General features: G+C 37.7%; 1 protein-coding gene across 1 annotated transcript; it reads left to right on the top strand.

Moving 5' to 3' along the window:
- The first annotated feature begins 781 nt into the window (after positions 1–781).
- LOC113272518 (uncharacterized mitochondrial protein AtMg00810-like) lies at positions 782–1,549 on the top strand. The gene has a single exon (XM_026522341.1). It carries the CDS (start codon positions 782–784, stop codon positions 1,547–1,549), a length of 768 nt encoding a protein of 255 aa, XP_026378126.1.
- Positions 1,550–23,646: the final 22,097 nt, after the last annotated feature.

Below are 23,646 nucleotides of genomic sequence, written 5' to 3' on the forward strand. Positions count from 1 at the left end.
CACCTCAAAATACAAGACAAGCAGCATCTCCAAGTATGTCTCCAAGTACTAGTGCATCAACATCATCACCGTCGGCACCAAAGAAGATGCGAAGGTTGAGTGAAGTGTATGAAAGATGTAACTTTTGTACGTTTGAACCGGAATTTTTTTAAGAAGCATCAAAAGAACCGGTTTGGATAAAAGCTATGGAAGAAGAAGTTTTTGTCATCGACGAGAACGATACATGGGAGAAGGTAGCAAGGCCAAGTGATAAAGAAGTTATTGGTGTTAAATGGATCTACAAGGTGAAGTACAATGCAGATGGAACGGTTCAAAGATACAAAGAAAGGTTGGTGGAAAAGGGATACTCACAACAACCCGACATCGACGACAATGAGACTTTTGCACCGGTTGCTCGTCTTGACACCATTAGATCCATGATTTATATAGATTCCCAAAAAGGTTGGTTACTTTATGAACTTGATGTAAAATCGAAATTTTTGAATGGAGAACTACATGAAGAAGTCTATGTAGAACAATCAAAAGGTTTTGCGGTGGAAAGAGAAGAAGATAATGTGTACAAGTTGAAGAAAGCCTTGTATGGCCTAAAGCAAGAACCAAGAGCTTGGTATAGTGAGATAGATGGATACTTAAAAGGTAAAAACTTCAACAAAAGCAAGAGTGAGCCTACACTATACGTGAAGCCAAAAGGTACGTCTATTCTCATCGTTACCTTGTATGTTGATGATCTTATCTTTACGGGTAATGATGTTTATATGATTGAACATTCAAGAGAGAAACGATGATGAAATATGAGATGAGTGACATAGTTTTGCTCAAGTACTTCCTTGGTATAGAAGTTCACCAAAGAGAAGATGGAGTGTTCATTTCTCAAATCAAGTATGCCGAAAAGGTGTTGAAGAAATTTGGTATACTTGGTTGTAACCCCACATCCATACCATTTGTAGTGAATGAGAAACTCAAGAAAGATGATGGAGGAAGAAAAGTTTATGAGACTTACTATAGAGATATTATTGGAAACTTGTTGTATCTTACACACACAAGACCCGACATTCTGTTTTCTTCAAGTATGCTTTCTAGGTTCATGAGTTCACCTAGTCATTTACATCTTGGCGCCGCAAAGAAGTTGTTGAGGTACATACAAGGAACCATGAATTTTGGAATCATGTATTCAAGAAATTTGGATGTCAAATTAGTTGGATATTATGATAGCGACTTGGGAGGATGTATTGATGACATGAAGAGTACATCGGGGTATGATTTTTCTCTTGGTTCGGGTATATTCACATGGGCATCGAAGAAGCAAGAAACCGTATCTCAATCCACGGTGGAAGCAGAGTACATTTCGGCATCAATAGCTACATATCATGTTGTATGTCTAAGAAGAATTATGGAAGACATTCAAGAGAAGCAAGAAGAAATCACCGTAATATTTTGTGACAACAAATCAACAATTCTATGTCCAAAAATACGGTGGAGTATCGTAGAGCAAGGCACATTAAACTCAAGTACCATTTCATTCGAGAAGCGGTTGAAGATGGTGAGATAGAACTCAAGTATTGCAAGACGGAAGACCAATTGGCGGACATATTCACCAAGGCACTTACCAAAGGTAAATTTCAACATTTCCGTGAACTACTAGGAGTAGAAGAACATCACATTAAGGAGGAGATTGTTGAGAGTTAATGCAATGTTCTTGTAATGTCATGACACTGTATCTGTTTAGTCATGACACAATGCGTCTGTTTGTAATAGAAGTTGTATGGACAAGAGTAGTCCACATGTAATTCTTTGCTTGGGTCTTATATTGACCAAGTAAAGAACGAGACATGTGTATCATCTTCAAAAAGTTAATGAAAAACAGAGAGTGAGAAGAACTTATCAAGTTCCCACTTCTCCATTAAAAAAAATCATCATAAACACCTCCTTTAATCACCCATAACAAACAACACCTTCACTGCCGTAAATCATCCAATCACAGCTCCATCAACTGCCGCTGCTAATGACTTCCAATGGCAACAAACTCATCTTCCCAGCCAAAAATGGGCATCTCTGTTTCTTCACTCGAGTTCCATCAGTATCCCGAGTTCTTCATCACTTCCTCTGCAAAGCTCAAACTCCATTTCACACGAGACCTAAATTTCTTAAGAACCTCTGCAACCCATTGATGCTCACTTTATCTCGAAACTTCTTATTCCAAAATCACCATCGTGATCGGCAGACAACATCACCGGACGGGTATTCTCGGTTCAAGATGGAGAAGAAGATGATGGACAACCCATAGCAATCTTCATGGGAAGGAAACCTTCCGACTTATTTTTGGAGACCCCACAAGATCGTGGGAAATAAAAGACTTTTTTTCTTTTCTGATGATCTCTAAGAAAAGAAATCAACCACTAGAAAGGATGGGAGTACTCACTCACCTTCACATCCGATCGGCAGTAGTGGTAGCACCACTCTCACAACATCCAATAGAAACGTCTTCCTTTGGCTCATCTTCTTCATCTTCTTGGTCTTCGTCTTCAGTCTTCAACTGTTGAAGATAAACTCTTGAACTTCATAGAACTTTGACAATTTATAACTCTTTTCCTCAAATTCCTTGTTGCTTGAAAATTCTTTATATATTTTTCTTTCCCATGGATTTATTGAACAAATAACAACCTAAATGCAATTTTTGTTGTATATATATTTTTTTTCTTCTTTTTTTTTGTATTTTTTTTAAAACAAAAAGATTGCAACTAAAAAAATAATGACGGAATTAAAATAACACGACCATGAAAGAAGTACTTTACCACTTTGATCTTCACAACTTGTATTGTCTTTGTATCCTAAACTTCAATAACTCTCATATTTTGATTTTCTTCGCTCTTGTACTTAGTCTTCATATTTAGATATAGAACTCCGCTCCTTATATGTAAGTCTTCAACATGTAAATAAAAATCCGCTCATTGTATGTTTCTTTACTTGGATATAAAATTTTCTCTTCTTGGTATTGTTGCTTGTAAACCTCGAAAATCCTCAACTTTCCTTGTAGATTTTGATGTCGCTCCACTTGTTGATGATGATGGTGTTTCTACGGACCTGTTATTGGCAAGAAGAATGGTGCTAACTGCAAATCAAACTACAAGAAGGTGGTTTTCGTCTATAGACGTCACCCTCATGATTGACAAAATTAGCACTCAAGATATCAAAGAGTAGTGCTTCTATTGGTGGGAGGTTTGGTAGCTCACCATTATACCCGGAATTAACGTACGGTGACACAGACTCAAAAGAAAGCTCTTTAGTCATCTACAAAGAATTTTTGGTATGGTTCCTCAGTTGATATGAAAATAGGTAGTCTCCACTAATGATTGATCAGCAAATCTAATAATGCATCTCTCCCTGCTCCTCATTTTCATCACCGACATGAATAAATCCATTATTTAACACTTTAACAAGCAAGAAATATGAATGTAGTTCCCTAACACTTCCAAGTTCAGTTATATCGGTCAGAATTCTCTATGTAAACATACCTAGAAGTATGCTAGTGACTCTAAAATCTCTACAAGTTGGAGGTTTTTATGCAAAAAATTTAAAAACTCTATATTCAAAATATCCAAACACCCCCCCCCCCCCCCCCCCCCCCCCCAACTTAAACTTTACATTCTCCTCAATGTAATTGACTCTTCCTAAGTAAAGTCAAGGTGGTAAATCCTAATATTATATGCAAAAGAAGAAAACTAAAAACAAAAGGATAGAAAATACAAAACCAATGGGTTTCCTCCCATGCAACACTTAGTTTAACGTCCTCGGCCTGACCTTCATTCTTCGTCAGTTTCTGCTTCAATCAAAATCTCAGCATCATTATAATCCATGGCTAGCTCAATTGGGTCTTCCACAACTTCAATAAATTTGTTTTCATTCTCAATCTCCATCTCTTCAACAATCTCGTCATCGGAATCAGAATCATCTCCAAGAAAGTTTTCTTCAGTGCAAATCCTTAAATCTTTTCTCGAGTACGTTACACCATTTATAACAATGGTTATGTCATATTCATTCTCCTCCTTTTGAATAGGCGAGTGTTCATTATTATGATCGGGAGTTGAAATAACATTACCATTATTGCAAGGATTTTCCAAAGGTTACTCATCTTCATCAGAGTTTTCGTGAACCTCATAATCTTCAATATCCCAACGACGTTGAAGTTCCGCTCGTATTACCTTATCAATTTCTTCGAGAGTCTTTTCTGATGCTCCAGCTTATTCTAACTGATCATATTGCTTAGAAAGTTTTCTGATATTAATACGTTTTCCACCATTATTCATGATGAAATTTTCAGACCGTATCTCTTCTTTTGACATAAATTAAGAAAGAACATGATAAAGAGGAGTATGTATTTCCAAACTCTCTGTCATCTGTATATTACTAGAAAACAACTGATCAGAAGTATAACTATCCTCCCATCCATGTGATTGCTCACTTACATACCCGTCATAAGGTTGTTGATATGTATGAGAGTATCCATAAGGCTCCGTAGGGTATGGTTGGTAGTTGTTATATGAATGAGATTGAAATCCATATTGATTACCACTATTATATGTTGATCGTGCTCCGTACATGTTATTTCCGTAAGGAAACATGACGACTCACAAGAACAAAAGGAAAAAAAATCTAAAAACAAAAACAAGCTAAAAAAATAACAAACTAATTAACAATCGCTCTCCGGCAGCGGCGCCAAAATTTGATGCGTGTCGTAACCACAACAAATTAATTAAGATATTTCCCACTAATTAACTGGTAATATAGCGGTAGTAAGGATCATTTTCACAGAGACCTGTATAATTGATATGTTATTTAGATAGCAAAATAAGATAAAACAAAGGAGGGTTGGTTTAAAGTAAAATAAAAAGAATAATGAAAAGATGATTAAGAGTCATTTTCCGTTACCAAACGTTGACTTGCATAGATACTCGTTTACCTTTCGTAAGAATCAATTATCACCAACCGTAGAGTAGCATTTCGTTCAGTGCTATCCCCAAAAATTCTTTTACCACGGATACGGAAGCTCTCCAATATCAGATTCTATCCAACCGATCCACCAAGTAGTGACTCACTCAAGGTGTAATCCAGTCAAACGCTTTAGGCTTTGTGAATTAGGTTGATCCAGTAGTTAAACTCTTCGCTCAAGGTTCACTTGCTGATGTTGTCTTTACTTGCAATTGCTCCACATAATCCCTCTGCAAGGTCTCACGATTTCTACTTGTATAGAGAGTTGTTTGACTATTACACTTATCACCCAACTTCGACTAGCATTAGAATGATCAAAAGATTAATCCAATTGTACACTTGAACAATCTAGTAATCAATCATAAACCCTAGATATAGAAAAGACAATCGATAATATGATAAAAACTTCAAATAACTTTGTATAATAATTATGCTTCATGCCCGGAACATAGAATTCATCCTAATCAATTAAAATTTAGCTTTTCATGATTACACAATTACCGGTTTCTTTCTAAAAGGGTAAACCCTAAAATATTAATGAAGAACAAAAATGTATTATGAAATGTAGATATATATTATTTTAGATCAAGAAGTGTTTCTTTTATAGTTTCCAAATTGTAGAAGTGCCCATGCTTTGTTCCGTGCAAAGTGGGTTGCCAAAACTCGCCCATATTCCAAAATAAGTCTCGCCCAAAATTACTTCACGGCCAAAACATAAACATGGGCCGCCTATAAGACTAGAAGTCCAACCCAAAGGTCCTCTCAACTGTCAGTCATGGGAGACTGACAGTGTATATCACTTCTCACGGCAAATTTCTCTTCTTTTAGTACGGCTGGAAGTTCCCATACGTAACTTCTCTTGGATCTTTACGTAACTTTCTCGTGAGTTTTACGGCCGAAAATTCTAGCCGTAAACTCTCCCGAAGTCCAACATATTTTCCTGTATAAACCCGAGCTTCTTTCTTAAGCTCAATTCCCTCGTAAACTCGGACTCTCTACTTTCCTAAACTCAGTTCATTCCTAGATTCCCATATTTCTCGTTGTCACTGCCAAGCTCGATCAACTTCTCTCGTCAGCAACACCTCCTTCTTATCTACTGCTGATAATAATAGCAACTCCATCAACATCATCCTAAACTGTAGATCTCCTAGCCATCTTCATGATTCTGTTTTCAATCACCATCTCAACAACGATCAACAATGGCAGAAACGTACCATTTTTAGTTTCCCTGTTTTGGTTGGACTCCTCTCGGCTTCATGGATCAGCCTTTGTATCACTTCCATCAGCAGCAAATGCTAGCAGTAACAAAACTCGGACCATTATCCCTGTTCATCGATCACCTCTCTCGAACTATTCTCATCAATACAATCATCTTCCTCATCCATTTCCGATTTTCGATACCACCATAAATAATCACCATCCTTCGTTCTCAACTGCAGATTATTGCAGCAACCCAAAACCACAATACCATATTCTTCATGCCACTGCCAAACTCCATTCTCTGCTAAACTCGGGCTGAACTCCCATCGTCTGCTGCTATTAATGCATCTCCGAACCCATTGTTTCAACCACATCAGCTCCATTTCGTTCCTAAAACTCGAACTCAGATAACCAGACCTTCACTGCCGTAAATCATCCAATCACATCTCCATCAACTGCCGCTGCTAATGACTGCAAATGGAAGCAAACTCATCTTCCCATCCAGCAATGGGTATCTCTGTTTCTTCACTCGAGTTCCATCAGTATCTCGAGTTCTTCATCACTTCCTCTGCAAAGCTCAAACTCCATTTCACACGAGACCCAATTTCCTAAGAACCTCTGCAACCCATTGATGCTCACTTTATCTCGAAACTTCTCCTTCCAAAATCACCGTCGTGATCGGCAGACAACATCACCGGCCGGGTATTCTCGGTTCAAGGTGGAGAAGAAGATGATGGCCTGCCCGTAACAATCCTCCTGGTGCCTTTAGCATTTTAGATCAACTGTCAGTCTTAGAGGACCGACTGTTCAATTCCTATTCAGTTGCTTCCTAGAGTAATTCAGGCGGGTGTATTTATAAATTCTGTGCTTCGACATCCTTCGCAACTTTGACTCGCTTCAATCATCCGTAACTTCTTCATACGGTGTCGGAATCACTCCATTATTTCGCCATTGGCTTCGTCTTTTCGTCCTCTTCAATGTGATGGGAATAAATTCTCAATTTGAGCATGTTCTACTTGGTCTTTGTCCCTTCTCCACTTATAGCTAACTTCTTTTATTGCACAATTACGTGCAAATTCACTTCTTTTGGACGATTCACCTAGCAAAACATAAATAAGAGAAAACAAGAGTAATATACAATAATTCGCAAGAATATATAGCAATTACTAGCATGGATTTGACACTCAATATATGCAAAATATGAACTTAACACTGTGTATGATACTCTAGTTAGACATAGTATTAAGGAATACAATACGAAGTATAATGCTTATCTTTTGAACTTCGTATATAAGACATCGACATAATCGTATGAATGGTATTGTAATTATGTGTATGGGTATGGGTGAAGTTTTCGTCTTAGGAAACAATGTTTTACATTCGTTTAAAAGAAGTAAATTCATGAACTTGTTTTGTGAATCAAAAGGGAAATCGCTAGGCTTATTGGTATTGTTATTCATTGCAAATATTTGGATTACCAATATGTGTGTTTAATATAACCTCTCATGACTTGTTTATGTTCTTGGTAAAACTATTCATAAGGCCTAACTTTTGTATCAGTATGATTTTTATTAGTGAAACTTATCTTAAGTAATCACCTGAGACGGTATGATCGATATTTGTAATTGGTGTGACCATTCCTAGTCATTGGGTAACCGATCCTAGAACTTGTTTGGGACTAATCACAAGATGGTAATTGATCCTTGTAGTAGGTTAACAAGGTAGAACCGAAAATTGTTTTGGTAGAACCATGAAACCCGTTAATGGTGACTTGATATTTTGAATCAATCACATAGTTCTTGGAAATCAGATGAACCAATTCTAAACTTGTTTGGAAGTGTGGCAAATCGGTTCCAAGATTGTAAATATGAAAAAGGATTTACAAAGTAAAGATGTCAACATACTCTGAACATGTGCAGTAATTCTTATCTTTTATTGTTCAAAGATATTTCCTAATAACTAAATGAGAATCCCGGATCGAAATAAATTGAGAATCTTTTAATTAAGGTTTTTAGTTTTTATAGAACGTGCAGTTGGGGGATATGGAAACTAATTGGGGGATATGAATTATTTCCCCCAACCAAAGGTGTCTGCTAAGGGGTGTTTTTTGGCCCGAAAATACTAAAACACCCTTAGATTAATTAAAAAACATTATGAAAAGACTGTTACACCCTTTCAACTAAAACATAAAATCAAAAACCAAATCAAATATCCCCCATTTCTACACTCAGTTCTGGCATTCTCAGTTAGGTTAGGTTTCGAAGAAAAAAAAATTCTTCATATTCTTCATCGTTCACACCATCGTTCTTCATCGTCGATTAATCGTTAATTCAAAAAGTTCTTCGTCGATTAAAACCAAACCATAAGAATACCTCCACGAAAGAAATCAGATGCCCAATCGCAATCAAAATCGATTGCTCAACAGAAATTACAGAAAAGGCTTGCTTTGATTGCTCAAGAGCAAGAACACGAAGAACAAGAGTTATCGGACGATCAACTACTCAGAAATATGGCTTCTGTGAGAAGGTAAGTCATTTAAAACCGTTTAATTAGTGTTTCAATCGATTTGTAGTTATGGGTTTAGGTCCAGATCACAAAAACCTAACTGAAACAGTTGAGTTTCAGTAGTTTCGGCACTCAATTCCGTATAAATACCACACCGGAAATCAGTATCGGCATTCAATCTAGGATGAAGACCACACCGGTAGTCAGTTCCGGGATCTAATTTAGGTTGAAGACCGCACCGGAACTTAGTTTCAGCATTGTATTTAGGATGAACACCACTTCTGAACCTAGTACCGTCATTGATTTGATAGACACATTTTTGTGTCTGATATAATCTCAATTGTATATATTGTTAGTGCTCGATTTTGTATTTATTATGGCTTTTAGTGTCTTTGTAGGTGTTTTTGGAGAAATAAGCTTTTGCTGGAAAATTGGCTCGAAAAGTGTTTTTTGTGTTCATGGGAGGACATTTGCTATTCGGACCCTCACTTTGGATAAGGGGTAACCTAATTACTAAGGGGCATCCCATTTCCAGGCAGCTGCTAATCGCACCCCTACTCTGGATAGGGGGCGACCATCTTCTACATTTGAATTATCAGTTTTGGCGGGAATTATTTTTACAGCGGAGCATATTTTAGGGTTTGATTTTGGAACGATTATGGAGAGATTCAACCGTTGAATTCTCTTGGGTTAGGCTTCAGTGGACTAAACAGGGCGTGTATGGGTGTTTTATTCGATGAACTTGGGCTGGATTGTTAGTATGAAGCAAAACAGGAAAGTGATATAATCTCGGGTTTTTTTGCTGTTGAAAAGTTACGTGGATTATGCTGGATATTTTCATGGATATGACTCGAATTTGCCCGTTACTACAAAACAGGGGTGGTAGTAGAGTTTGAATCAAACCAGGAGAAGTTGTGATGTGGTTCTCGTGAAAACAGGGCAAGAGAGAAATTATGGGAAGTTGATTTATTTTTAGTAAATACGTACAGAAAGGGAAGAGAATATCACCTGTTGGATTTGATTATATCCTAAGAAGAGGGTTGACGACGGAAACCAGAGAAGAAAAGGGAAAGAATCCGTAACTTTTTATGAAGAAAAGTCTGTGACTTGCAGAGAAAAGAACGGGAAGATAATTGAAATATTTCTCAAAATATCGTCACCTGTAGAGTATATATAATTTGTTTCGAGTCTCATATAGGGGGTACGAAACCTTGGGAGAAGTTTAGAACACCACAGAGCTCCAGAGATCGAGTTGCAGGAAAATACAATATTCTGCTGCTGCTGCTGAAGAGGAAGAACACGAAGAACATTGACGCACAAGTATCTGTCGCAGAACACTATCGTTATTCAACAGTAGAACCCATCTATCGTTTATTAACAGTAATTGCATTAGGTCTTTAGCTACTGTTTCCTCTTTGTAACAGAGATTCTGCAACACCTTCACACTGTTGCGAATTCGTTGTGTTATCACTTTTTCACCTCCTTGTACACTTTTGAGCTATAAAAACATACTTTGAGAACATGGTTAATATGAGGAGCTAAACCCCATTGCTGAGGCGATAGAGGAAGCTATTTTTCCAACAAAAAGTGGTATATTCTATTTTATCTTTTTATTTGCAATAATTATATGATTATTTGCCTTGAACTATTATTGAATATAATTTTTATTTGAGTGATTGTGATTTATTTTGATGGAGTATGCTTAGTTTTAAGACTTTTGATGCTTCATACTTGGTATTTACAATTATTACTTTTGAAAATCTACTTGCTGCAATATTTTAGAATCAAATTAAACGAGAAAATTGCATAAATATAAGTATTGGTTTAATCACTTTGAACTTGGAAAATAGTGGAATCTTAGCCTCAGTGTTCTTTTAATATTGATATCAACTTTGATTGAGTTTGCTATAATTTTTAGCGAGTTTTCTATTTTAATATTAGAATTTAAGTCTAATTAATATCCTTCACAAGTCTGAGAATCGAACCTCTTTTACCACTATCTACAAATCACATAAATTTTTGACGCCGCTGCCGGGGACTTGTTATTAGGGTTTTAGATTTATTTTATTTTTATTTTATTTTTATTTTTTTATTTTTTTTGTTCTTTTATATGTTTTTGAGTATTTATCTTGTGTCAACAGGTTCTGGAACATAAAGAAAATTGAGCCAAAGAGTTTGATGATTTCATAAAGACTTGGAGCTAAAGATTAAAACAAAAAGAACAGAAAAGAAGACAATTTTATTTTAGGGTTTGTTTATTTTCTTTTAGGAAAAAAAAACTGTATTAGGGTTTATTATTTTTGTAATTTTTCTTTACTTTTTGGACTTTTGGACTTTGGGACATTATTTTTTTTATTTCCCTACGGAAGGGTACTTTAAATATAAACTGTTTGCAGAGAAGGAGGACAATTACGATATTGTCTCTGCACCTTGGGTTCGTACACTAGACATCGGAGTCAGTGGCCCGAGTCGACTACAACCGATTCATCCCCCGTCTGGAACGGGAGGCAAGATTCTAAACACTCGTGAATCCCCTGTCAACGAGTTACTGGACTCCTTCGTATGCATATATGTTGAGGACTGAATACAGACATTTATTTTTCTAGTAAAGGGCAAGGCCTGGCCATACAAGATAAGGGTTCGGATTTCATCACCGTTCTCTTCTTGCCCGCTTTAGGAACACGTAACCTACGCGAACCTAAGCCTAAAATTTTGACTAGAACGAGACCGATAGGGTAACGATCTTAACAGGAAAGTCATTCGAAAAATATTGGTTACACTTTTAAGCATACTTCGAAGTTCTTGACGGTTTCTGTTAGTTGAATGCGTGACTGCGCCGCCTTGTAATACCGGTGAGGCCTTGGGTATCAAAGCTCCACCGAGCTTCCCTCGCCTCTATTCAACTTACGTTAACTCGAATTGATTCCATAGGGGTTTGCTTAAATTGTAATGAATTCCCGTTCGAAGGATTAGAAGCTGGTCTAGAAACAATCTAAGTGGAGCCATCATGCTTTTTGTTTGCTAGAAACCAATAGGTTTGATTTGGTTGAGTCGGCCTTGATCTGTGTTTGCTTACCCTTCCAATTTAGAAAATTCTATTGTATTCCTGAACGTAAAAGAGACGCACTAGGAAGATTTGTTAAAGAGAAACCTAGTAGTTCGAAGTATCTCGATTACCTTAATCTAGAGAGTCCAACTTTTGAAGAGTCTGTTTTTGAACGTCCTTTGACTGAGGAGAGAATCCCTGTTGCTCCGATAGCGCCAGAAATGGCAACTTTGAAAGCCTTGTTGAATCCAACTAGGACTACTCGTCCTTCGTGTATTGAGTTAGCTGAAACAGAGGCACCCTATGAACTGAAACCTGGGACCTTACAGATGCTCCCAATATTTTTAGGGAAAGAAAATGAAAACCCTTATTACCATGTTAGGGATTTTGAGGAAATTTGTAGTACTCTAAGAATTAGAGGCTTAGATGATGATGCTTTGAAACTTAGGTTATTCCCATTTTCCCTGAAAGATAAGGCCAAGTCGTGGCTATATAGTTTGGACTCCGAGTCAATTGAGACATATGAACAACTTACATCTTCCTTTTTCAATAAGTTTTTCCCTAGGCACAAAACATCGTCTATTAGGATGCAAATATGCACATTTTCACAACAAGAGGGAGAATCTTTATATAGGTATTTGGAAAGGTTCAATGATTTATTATCCCAGTGTCCTCATCATGGTTTAGAAAAGGTTAGGCTAGTTCAGATCCTTTATGAGGGTTTAGATTATTCCACAACGACCATGGTTGAGTCTCTATATACTGGTGGATTTGAAAACCAAACTGTTGATGCGACGATGGAATTTTTTAATGAAATCGCCGAAAAAACCCAGCAATGGGAAAATAGTAGGGCACCCCAGAAAACAATTCTTTTAAGTAGAGGAAACGCTAATAGGGTAGAAGGAGGATATGAATCAGATGCCAAAATTGCTGCTATAGCAAAAAGGTTAGAAGCCTTAGAAGTGGGCTAGACTAGTGGTAGAGTGGAGCCTTTTTGGGAAGGCCAGAATATTGAAGAGAAAGCCAATGCTCTTTATAATAATACTATATTTGATAACCGTCAAAAGATTGACCCATATTCAGAAACCTATAATCCTGGTTGGAGAAACCATCCGAATCTTTCGTGGTCTAAGGACCAAAGTCAAGGTCAGTTTAGTAATTATAATGCTCCCCCAGGTTTTGGATATACTAAGAATCCTTCAGGACCAGCTCAGTTTCAGAATTAGTCAGATGAGAAAATCCTAAGTTTAGAGGAGTCTCTCGCCTTGTTAACTCAGCAAACTGCAAAATTTCAGTTATCCGTAGAATAGAGTCTACAAGCTAGTAACAGGATAGGACAAGAAAATAGTCAGGCTATTTCCGAGTTAAAAACCCAAATTGGTCTGATAAGTAATTCTTTGAGAGAAAAAGGTAAGTTTCCTAGTCAAACACAACCCAACCCTAGAGGAGTTCATGAATTAGGTGCAAAACCATCGAATCAATTGAATGCTGTTAGAACCCTTAGGAGTGGTAGAGTTCTAGACAATAAGGTAACCATGCCAGATAGTGAACATACTGTAGTTCACCCCTCAGAATATCACCTCTCAGGACCAGTAGCTGAGGAGACTGATAAAGTTTATGATGATGTGAATTCGGTTCCTGAAAGGTCTGATTTTATGCCTAGAGCCCCATTTCCTAAGCTATTAATACCAAAAAAGAAGGAATCGAACTTTAATGACATAGTGGAGGTTTTTAAGCAAGTTACCATAAACCTTCCTTTATTAGATGCAATTAAGAAAATTCCTGCTTATGCCAAGTTCCTTAAGGATAGGTGTACACGAAAGCGAAAACTTATCGTCCATAAGAAAGCCTTTTTAGCTAGTCATGTAAGTTCAATCATTCAGAACACCACAACTCCAAAGTACAAAGACCCAGGTTCTCGTACCATTGCTTGCACAATAGGTAACTTCCGGGTAGAAAAAGCTTTACTTGACTTAGGAGCCAGTGTGAACTTACTGCCATTCGATGTATACTTACAGCTAGGACATGGTGAAATGAAACCTACTCAGATGACACTGCAGTTAGCTGATAGGTCTGTTAAAATCCCTCGAGGTGTTATCGAGGATGTTCTTATTGAGGTCGACAAGTTTATTTATCCAGTGGATTTCGTGGTCCTAGATATCCAACCTGTACCTGACCCATAGAACCAGATACCTGTGATTTTAGGTCGCCCATTTTTAGCTACGTCTAATGCGATCATTAACTGTCGAAATGGTGTGATGAGTTTATCTTTTGGTAATATGACTATGGAGATGAACATTTTTAATGTCATCTAGCTACCTCATGAGCTAGATGACACATGTGTTGAAGAGGTGAACATGATAGAAGCCTTAGTTCAGGAGTCATTACCAAAATTTTTGTCTGAAGACCCATTAGAAAGTTGTCTATCCCATTTTGGTTTAGATTTTGATGATTATAGCACTATTGAACAGGTGAATGCTCTATTAGATTCTACCCCCGTGTTAGACACTGATAGATGGAAAGCTAGGTTCGAACCATTACCAGTTTCTGAGACTACCCTAATCCCTTCTTTAGAAAAGCCCCCGAAGTTGGACCTTAAACCACTACCCGATACTCTAAAGTATGTGTTTTTAGGCCCATTTGAGAGTTTACCTGTGATTGTAGCTTCCGATTTGGATAGTGATCAGGAAAGTAGGCTAGTAAATGTACTTCAAGACAATAAGGAAGCTTTAGGGTGGACTATAGCAGACATTAAGGGTATAAGTCCTACTGTGTGTATGCATCAGATTCATTTAGAGGAAGACTCCAAACCTTCTAGGGAGATGCAACGTCGACTGAACCCTAACATGAAAGAGGTAGTTAGAAAAGAGATGCTTAAGTTGTTAGATGCGGGTATTATTTACCCAATTTCAGACAGTAAGTGGGTCATCCTTATTCAGGTTGTCCCCAAGAAATCAGGTATCACTGTAGTCCAGAATGATAATAATGAATTAATCCCAACCCGAGTGACCATGGGATGACGTGTGTGTATTTAATATAGGAAATTAAACAAGGTCACAAGGAAGGATCACTTTCCCATTCCTTTTGTCGACCAAATGCTAGAGCGATTAGCTGGACATAGTCACTATTGCTTCTTAGATGGCTACTCCGGTTATAATCAGATCTTTATTACCCCAGAAGACCAAGAGAAAACCACTTTTACCTGTCCCTTTGGTACCTTTGCGTATAGACGCATGCCTTTCGGGCTATGTAATGCCCCTGCAACTTTTCAGCGTTGTATGATGAGCTTATTTTCTGATATGGTAGAACGGTTCTTGGAGGTCTTTATGGATTATTTTTCAGTATTTGGTTCATCTTTTGATGAGTGCTTGCATCACTTGACATTAGTGTTGACTAGGTGTAAGGAAAGGAATTTAGTGCTTAATTGGGAAAAATGCCATTTCATGGTTGAATCAGGAATTGTCTTAGGGCACATCGTTTCTTCAAAGGGTATATAGGTAGACAAAGCCAAAGTTAACCTTATTAAGACATTACAGGTCCCAAAAACCGTATAAGATATTAGGCCATTCTTAGGGCATGCAGGTTTTTACCATCGATTCATTAAGGATTTTAGCTTGATTTCTAGACCTCTTTGCAATTTGCTTGCAAAAGATGTTAAGTTTGTCTTTGATGATGCTTATTTAGAGGCTTTTGAGAAGCTTAAAACTTTACTCACTACTTCCCGATAGTCCAGGCATCTAACTGGAACCTACCCTTTGAAATTATGTGTGATGCTTCAGATTATGCTATAGGCGTTGTGCTAGGTCAGCGAGAAAACAAATTACTCCATGTGATTTACTATGCTAGCAAAACTCTGAATGATGCCAAAATGAACTATACAACTACCGAGAAGGAATTGCTAGCCATCGTGTTTGCCTTGGATAAGTTTAGATCCTATTTATTAGGTTCTAAGATCGTAATCTATACTGATCATGCTGCTTTGAAATACCTTTTGTCTAAGAAGGATACCAAACTTAGATTGATTAGATTGATCCTTTTGTTACAAGAATTTTGTCCAGACATTAGAGACAAAAAGGGTGCAGAGAATGTGGTAGCAGACCACTTGTCTAGGCTAGTTGTTAGTTCCCCTAGTGATTCCCTTCTTATAAAGGATAACTTTCCTGATGAACAATTGTTCTCTGTTTTCCAATCACCTTGGTATGCAAATATAGTGAATTATCTTGTTACTGGTCGAACCCCTCAACATTGGGGTAAACAAGGTCGTTCTAGGTTTTTAGCCGAGGTTAAGCATTTCTTTTGGGATGATCCTTATTTGTTTAAGTATTGTCCAGACCAGATCATTAGGCGATGTGTATCTGAGAGTGACCAGTCTAGTATTATCTCCTTTTGTCATGAACATGCATGTGGGGGTCATTTTAGTGCTAAGAAGACTGCTGCTAAGATTTTGCAGTGTGGATTTTACTGTCCTTCGTTGTTTAAAATTCACATAGTCATTGTGTTTCTTGTGAGCGTTGCCAGAAGTTAGGAACCATTTCCCGTAGAAATATGATGCCTTTGAACCCTTTATTAGTGATTGAGGTCTTTGATGTGTGGGGCATTGATTTTATGGGTTCATTTCCTATTTTGTTTGGTTATCTTTACATACTTGTCGCTGTAGACTGTGTCTAAGTGGGTTGAGGCGGTTCCGTGTAAAACGAATGACCACAGGGTCGTAGTCCAATTTTTGAAAGAGAATATACTTACACGTTTTGGTACGCCGCGAGCTATAATTAGTGATGGAGGTTCACACTTTTGTAATAGACCGTTTGCTCTTTTAATGAAACAATACGGTATTACCCATAAAGTAGCAACCCCATATCACCCTCAGACTAGTGTTCAGGTAGAGGTTTCCAATAGGGAAATTAAACGTATTCTAGAGAAAACAGTTAATCCAAACAGGAAAGACTGGTCGTCGAGGCTTATTGACGCCTTATGGGCTTACCGTACTGCGTTTAAGACACCCATTGGAATGTCACCTTATCGTTTAGTGTTTGGAAAGAAATGTCACCTGCCTGTTGAGTTAGAGCATCGAGCCTATTGGGATATTAAGAACTTAAACTTTTCACTTGACAAGGCAGGAGCTCAAAGAATGCTCCAGCTCAATGAGTTGGACGAGATTCGTAGAGATGCATACGATAGTGCTAAGGAGTATAAGAACAAAATGAAACTTGTGCATGATAGGAATATTTTACGAAAGTCATTTTCTCCAGGTCAAAAAGTTCTTCTGTATAACACTCGTTTGCATCTATTCCCCGGGAAGTTACGCTCTCGGTGGACCGGTCCTTTTGTGGTCCGTACTGTTTTTCCTCATGGCGCTATTGATATTGAGACACCAGATGGTAGTAGTTCTTCGAAGGTTAACGTTCAGCGATTGAAGCCCTTTTTAGAGCCTTTTCCTACAGGTGATGTTGAGGAGGTCCCTCTGGAGGACCCTGTTTACCTTGATTGACCATCGAGGCGATTTTGTATGTTGTATAATATTTTTGTAGGTTTTTGGTTACACTTCGCCCAGGTACTATCTTTCCGACTTCTCTCTTTACTATTTCCTCATGTTACTTATATTTTTGGTACTGTTCTTTAATTAGAAACATTGAGGACAATGTTAGATTTAAGTTTGGGGGTGGGGTAGAACTTTTTGTTACCTTTTCATTGCAATAAATAAACTATAGAGCCTAGAAATTTATGCCTATTAAGGATGGCACTAACCAATCTAAGTGGATGGAAGCATTTTGGTTGTAGGAGTTGAGGAACCAATATGACTAGATGGCAACATCTAAAGACTCTATTCATAAAAGCACAGAGCTCAGGTGTTAGAAATAACATGATAGTTTCACCACATCTCGTTGAGTTCTTTTCACTTCTGTTTTCATTTTGTTTTGTGTTTTAAACTATGTTTCTCTAAGTGATTAGGTGGGGCTCACGATTCAATTTGTTACCAATGTTAGGGTGAATTAGAGTGATTGAGATATATAAAAAAAAAAAAAAAAAAAAAAAAGAAGAAGAAAGAAACTGAGACCAGACCATCAGACCAACTGGAATAAATTCAATAAAGTCGACCACTGGAACCCTTGTATATGCCAATTGTGTTGACCTAGAGTTAGGATTATCAATCACTGGTTCCCTTGTATATGCCAGTGTGTTGATATTAGTCAGACTAGTATCTCAGTCCATTAGGATAGGTTCATTTTGGCGGAGGCCTTCAGACAGATATGAGAAACACCGTTCACCTAGTAAACATAAAAACCATCTATGTTTTTGTCTATATCCATCTTCTTGATCTATCCATGTGATTAGTTTTGACTCCGGATATTGATGTCCATAGTGCGACTATCTGAGTAGAATTATGTCACTTATATATGACTTTTAGTATGCTAGAGTGCAAACTCGTGTACAACAATTGGAATTTCACATCAGGGTACTTCCTCCTGTAGTCAATAAGTATGCCAACCAAGGATATTCTTTAGTGCCTTCCAAGGTTCTGCGTAGATAGCTAGGATCTGGAGTATAAAGTTTTTGTGGGTATACCTCTGGTAAGCCCTCCGGAGACAACACTCCGCCACTAAAGACACCTAGGGGTTTAAAGGCTTATTGCATACGCTAAATGCAATCGACGATGCCTGCGACAGTGAGTTAGGATTTTATTTCTATTTTATTTTTGCTCGAGGACTAGCAAATAATAGGTTTGGGGGTATTTGATAGACACATTTTTGTGTCTGATATAATCTCAATTGTATATATTGTTAGTGCTCGATTTTGTATTTATTATGGCTTTTTGTGTCTTTGTAGGTGTTTTCGGAGAAATAAGCTTTTGCGGGAAAATTGGCTCGAAAAATGTTTTTTGTGTTCATGGGAGGACATTTGCTATTCAGACCCTCACTTTGGATAAGGGGTAACCTAATTACTAAGGGGCATCCCATTTCCAGGCAGCTGCTAATCGCACCCCTACTCTGGATAGGGGGCGACCATCTTCTACATTTGAATTATCAGTTTTGGCGGGAATTATTTTTACAGCGGAGCATATTTTAGGGTTTGATTTTGGAACGATTATGGAGAGATTCAACCGCTGAATTCTCTTGGATTAGGCTTCAGTGGACCAAACAGGGCGTGTATGGGTGTTTTATTCGATGAACTTGGGCTGGATTGTTAGTATGAAGCAAAACAGGAAAGTGATATAATCTCGGGTTTTTTTGCTGTTGAAAAGTTACGTGGATTATGCTGGATATTTTCATGGATATGACTCGAATTAGCCCGTTGCTACAAAACAGGGGTGGTCGTAGAGTTTGAATCAAACCAGGAGAAGTTGTGATGTGGTTCTCGTGAAAACAGTGCAAGAGAGAAATTATGGGAAGTTGATTTATTTTTAGTAAATATGTACAGAAAGGGAAGAGAATATCACCTGTTGGATTTGATTCTATCCTAAGAAGAGGGTTGACGACGGAAACCAGAGAAGAAAAGGGAAAGAATCCGTAACTTTTTGTGAAGAAAAGTCCGTGACTTGCAGAGAAAAGAACGGGAAGATAATTGAAATCTTTCTCGAAATATCGTCACCTGTAGAGTATATATAAGTTGTTTCGAGTCTCATATAGGGGGTACGAAACCTTAGGAGAAGTTTAGAACACCACATAGCTCCAGAGATCGAGTTGCAGGAAAATACAATATTCTGCTGCTGCTGCTAAAGAGGAAGAACACGAAGAACATTGACGCACAAGTATCTGTCGCATAACACTATCGTTATTCAACAGCAGAACCCATTTATCGTTTATTAATAGTAATTGTATTAGGTCTTTAGCTACTGTTTACTCTTTGTAACAGAGATTCTGCAACACGTTCACACTGTTGCGAATCGGCTGTGTTATCACTTTTTCACCTCCTTGTACACTTTTGAGCTATAAAAACATACTTTGAGAACATGGTTAATATGAGGAACTAAACCCCATTGCTGAGGCGATAGAGGAAGCTATCTTTCCAACAAAAAGTGGTATTTTCTATTTTATCTTTTTATTTGCAATAATTATATGATTATTTGCCTTGAACTATTATTGAATATAATTTTTATTTGAGTGATTGTGATTTATTTTGATGGAGTATGCTTAGTTTTAAGACTTTTGATGCTTCATACTTGGTATTTACAATTATTACTTTTGAAAATCTACTTGTTGTAATATTTTAGAATCAAATTAAACGAGAAAATTGCATAAATATAAGTATTGGTTTAATCACTTTGAACTTGGAAAATAGTGGAATCTTAGCCTCAGTGTTCTTTTAATATTGATATCAACTTTGATTGAGTTTGCTATAATTTTTAGTGAGTTTTCTATTTTAATATTAGAATTTAAGTCTAATTAATATCCTTCACAAGTCTGAGAATTAAACCACTTTTACCACCATCTACAAATCACATCAAGTACGCCGGTAGTAAGCTTCTAATAAACAAAAAACCCTAGGATTTTGTTATTTGTACCGGCATACATTTTAGGTTAGATTCCATGTCGGTACTTGAGTTTTGGTATCCAGAAACTTTAGAACTACTACCGGCATCCTCGACAATTTTTTTTCAATGCCGGTAGTGTTTTCCGGAATATGTTTTTATTTTACATAGCTTCCAGATCTTATCCAGGAATTTCCTATAGTGTACCGGCATCCTAGAAATTTATTTGTCAATGTCGGTAGTTACTCACGGCATGTAATCGTTTGAGTTTACCATGACGGTATTAGCGCCCGGCATGTTCGATACTTTTTTTAGTATGCCGGTAGTGATGATTATATGCCGTAATGTGGTGTATCTATGCCGGTATTAGAAATGAAAGTTAGTTGTCTTACATTTATTTCGTGCTTCTTTTGAAATAGATCTAAAGCAAAGGAAAAGCTAAAGATGCTGTCACTAAGAAAAGAAGGAAGGATGGTCTTGATACTCATCAGTCTCTGCCTCCTCGAGGGAAAAATAAAAAGCGTTTGGGTGTTGATACAAGAGGGGGAATTTGGGAGAGTGGTCGTGATCGTAGTAAAATCGTAATCCGTGAATCTACCAGAGGTGTTGAGGAGCAAGATGAGCAAGATGAAGAGGAAAGTGAGGAGGAAGATAATGAGATTGATCCAACTCAATTAGCAAACCAAAGCCAAGGAGTAGTGGAAGAAGGTGGTCCAAGTCAACAACCCACACAAGGCAAGGGGAAAGGCAAAGGAAAAGTAAAAGTTAAAGGTTCGCACCTTCCTCATGTTGATGACATGATACCCGACCTTGATCGTGGTAAAATTTGGGGAGCATCTTCTCGTGATCCGGGGTATTTATTTGTCTACAAGGACTCGTGGGCTCGTACTATATATCAAACTTATGTAAGAATTTCTATCTCGTGCATATGTAGTGTTTTGTATTTATACAAAATCTCTTAATCGTATTATCTCCTAATTGTAGGATCATGCGAAGGTTGTGTGTGTTTTCCGAAACCAAGTCGCGGCTCATTGGGATTTGTCTAAGGAGTATGAAGAGGTTCAAGCAATAGTTAAGGATTCTGGTCTATATCTATGTGAAGCCAGATATTGTGACTGTCAATTGCTTCGTCGAAAGGTATCATGGTGAATCAGATACCATGCACTTACCGTTTGGCGAGATGACCTTGATCCCTGATGATGCTCAGAACATTATAGGCTTGAGTGTTACCGGCAAATCAATTGCAGAAGGAGATAATCATTCTTTTGAGCTAGAATGGACGAAGTTGCACGAGCTTACTAAAAAGTTGCTTGGTTGGGACTACGAAACTTCTGTGGAAAGCTTCTATGTATCTAAGATTAGTAGGACAAAGACCATCAAGCTGACCCTGCTTAAGGAGAAGTTTCAAAACTCAAAGAAAAGAAGTTTGAAGGATGGATGGGACCCCGCACAGATTCGTTATACAGGTGCTGCGTACTTGTTATTCATCTTGGGCACCAGGGTATTCTCCGACAGTAGTGGCAACAGGGTTAGTGCAAACTACCTTCAATACTTTGATCGTTGGAAGATGTCTTTAGATATTCTTGGGGCATCGTGGTAATGGCACATTTGACGACGGAGATGAGAAGAGCCTCTAAGGCGGTTACAAACCAATTTGTCGGGAATTTCACTCTACTCCAGGTAATTTTATTTTTAAGCTTATGTTCTTTTTTATATTGTTCACATGTACCCTTATCATGAACTTAGAAACAAAATTTACAGATTTTTATATGTATCATTTCACATTTGTATAGGTGTGGGCTTATGAACATTTCCCAACATTGTTCAAGGACAACCCCTTCTTTAAGTTTAATCCCGTTGATGACCCCGGGGCGCCTAGAGCCAAAAGATACGAGTTCAAAAGCCATCCGAAACCCGGTAACGATCATCGACTGATAAAAATGAGATTATCTCTGGACGCGATGACTACCAAAGATGTTGTGTTCGACCTTTACAAGGAGGCTAGAGAAAACCACCAATATTTGAGGTTTTATAACGTTGCATTTTAGAATGGACCTTTGTTCCACCCAAAGGGATACATTATGGCTGATCCTCGAAGTGTGATGCGGAAAGTTGGATACAAGAAATTACCCTCATTCATGAAAACCTCTACTGAAAGGTATCAGCTTGACCTTTATGTGTCCAGGACAAGTTCCACAAGGTTGAGGGTAGAGTATGATCCAATTCCAGAACCAACACATTGGAGGGATAGAGAACCGCGTCATTTGGTAGATACTAGTAATTGGGAGCTTGCGATCAACGGTGATGAAGCCGATCCTGCCTACATTGGTAATTACTTGGAATTGTCATATCCTTTTGTCGTGTTCCCGGAAGACGTCGAAGTTCCACCCCAGAAAAACCCTCTCGTTCCAACTCCTATAGAGGCACCACCTACGATGACCCAACTTAATAAGACCGTTGGATTGCTAGCAAGTGTTGTTAATTGCCTAAACGTTTAATGTACACATTTTTATATTAGCATATATATATTAATTATGTGTTGTATGTATGAAACTAGCGGCGTCGGCTTGGCAAGTTGAAGAAGATGTTAGGTTGCAAGTACGAGGAAGGAGAGGTACTATCCCTTGAAGAAATGAAGAAAGTCGTGGAAAAGCTTGATAAAATTGAAGACCCAAGTGAAAGAAATTTGTTTGGGGAAAGAAGGAAGGTGCCCGTTTCCAAGAAGTAAAAGACCAAGTGATGAACTCTATGGTTGTGTTTCGTTATTTGGATGGTGGTTGTTATGTTTTGAACTGTTTATAATATTTTTGAACTCTATAGTTGTGTTTTTGGTCGAACTCTATATTTGTTTGGTTTACTTTTGGTTGATGATACTTTGATGAAGAACATTTAAGCACGATTCAGTTGTTTGGTTTATGTTGAACATGTTTAGAGTTCTAGTAAAAGGTTGTATGTAAGTTTTCTTTACACGATAAGCGTCGGCATTCAAATGTTTAAGTTCCACAGCACCGGTATTGGTTCCGGCATAAAAATCAATTTAAATTATATGCCGCCATTTGTACCGGCACGGAACAATTTACTCCAAAACCATGCCAGGCACAATGGATGAAAATGACCAAGTTTCTGTGTAGATTATGGGTAGTTCTGGCATTAAAAAAATTATTGAATCTACGCCGGAATTCTGATTTTCTTACTCTTACACAGTTTTGCATAATTCCGGCATTGGATGTTGATAAATATACTATGCCGGTATTGTTTATAAATAGGTTACAAATGCTCTATTTATTTCATTCCTAGATAACCTATTACATTAGATTTCAAACTTTAAATTAAAACATACTAAAACATGGTAATGGAGCATTTTTGGTTTAAGATGATCTCCTATTTAGTAAGCCATCCCTTTTCAACAATTGCGGAACCTTTGAGCCTTTCGCGAATCTCT

This window comes from Papaver somniferum, chromosome 4 (assembly GCF_003573695.1).
Source record: "Papaver somniferum cultivar HN1 chromosome 4, ASM357369v1, whole genome shotgun sequence".
Classification (NCBI taxonomy): Eukaryota; Viridiplantae; Streptophyta; class Magnoliopsida; order Ranunculales; family Papaveraceae; genus Papaver; species Papaver somniferum.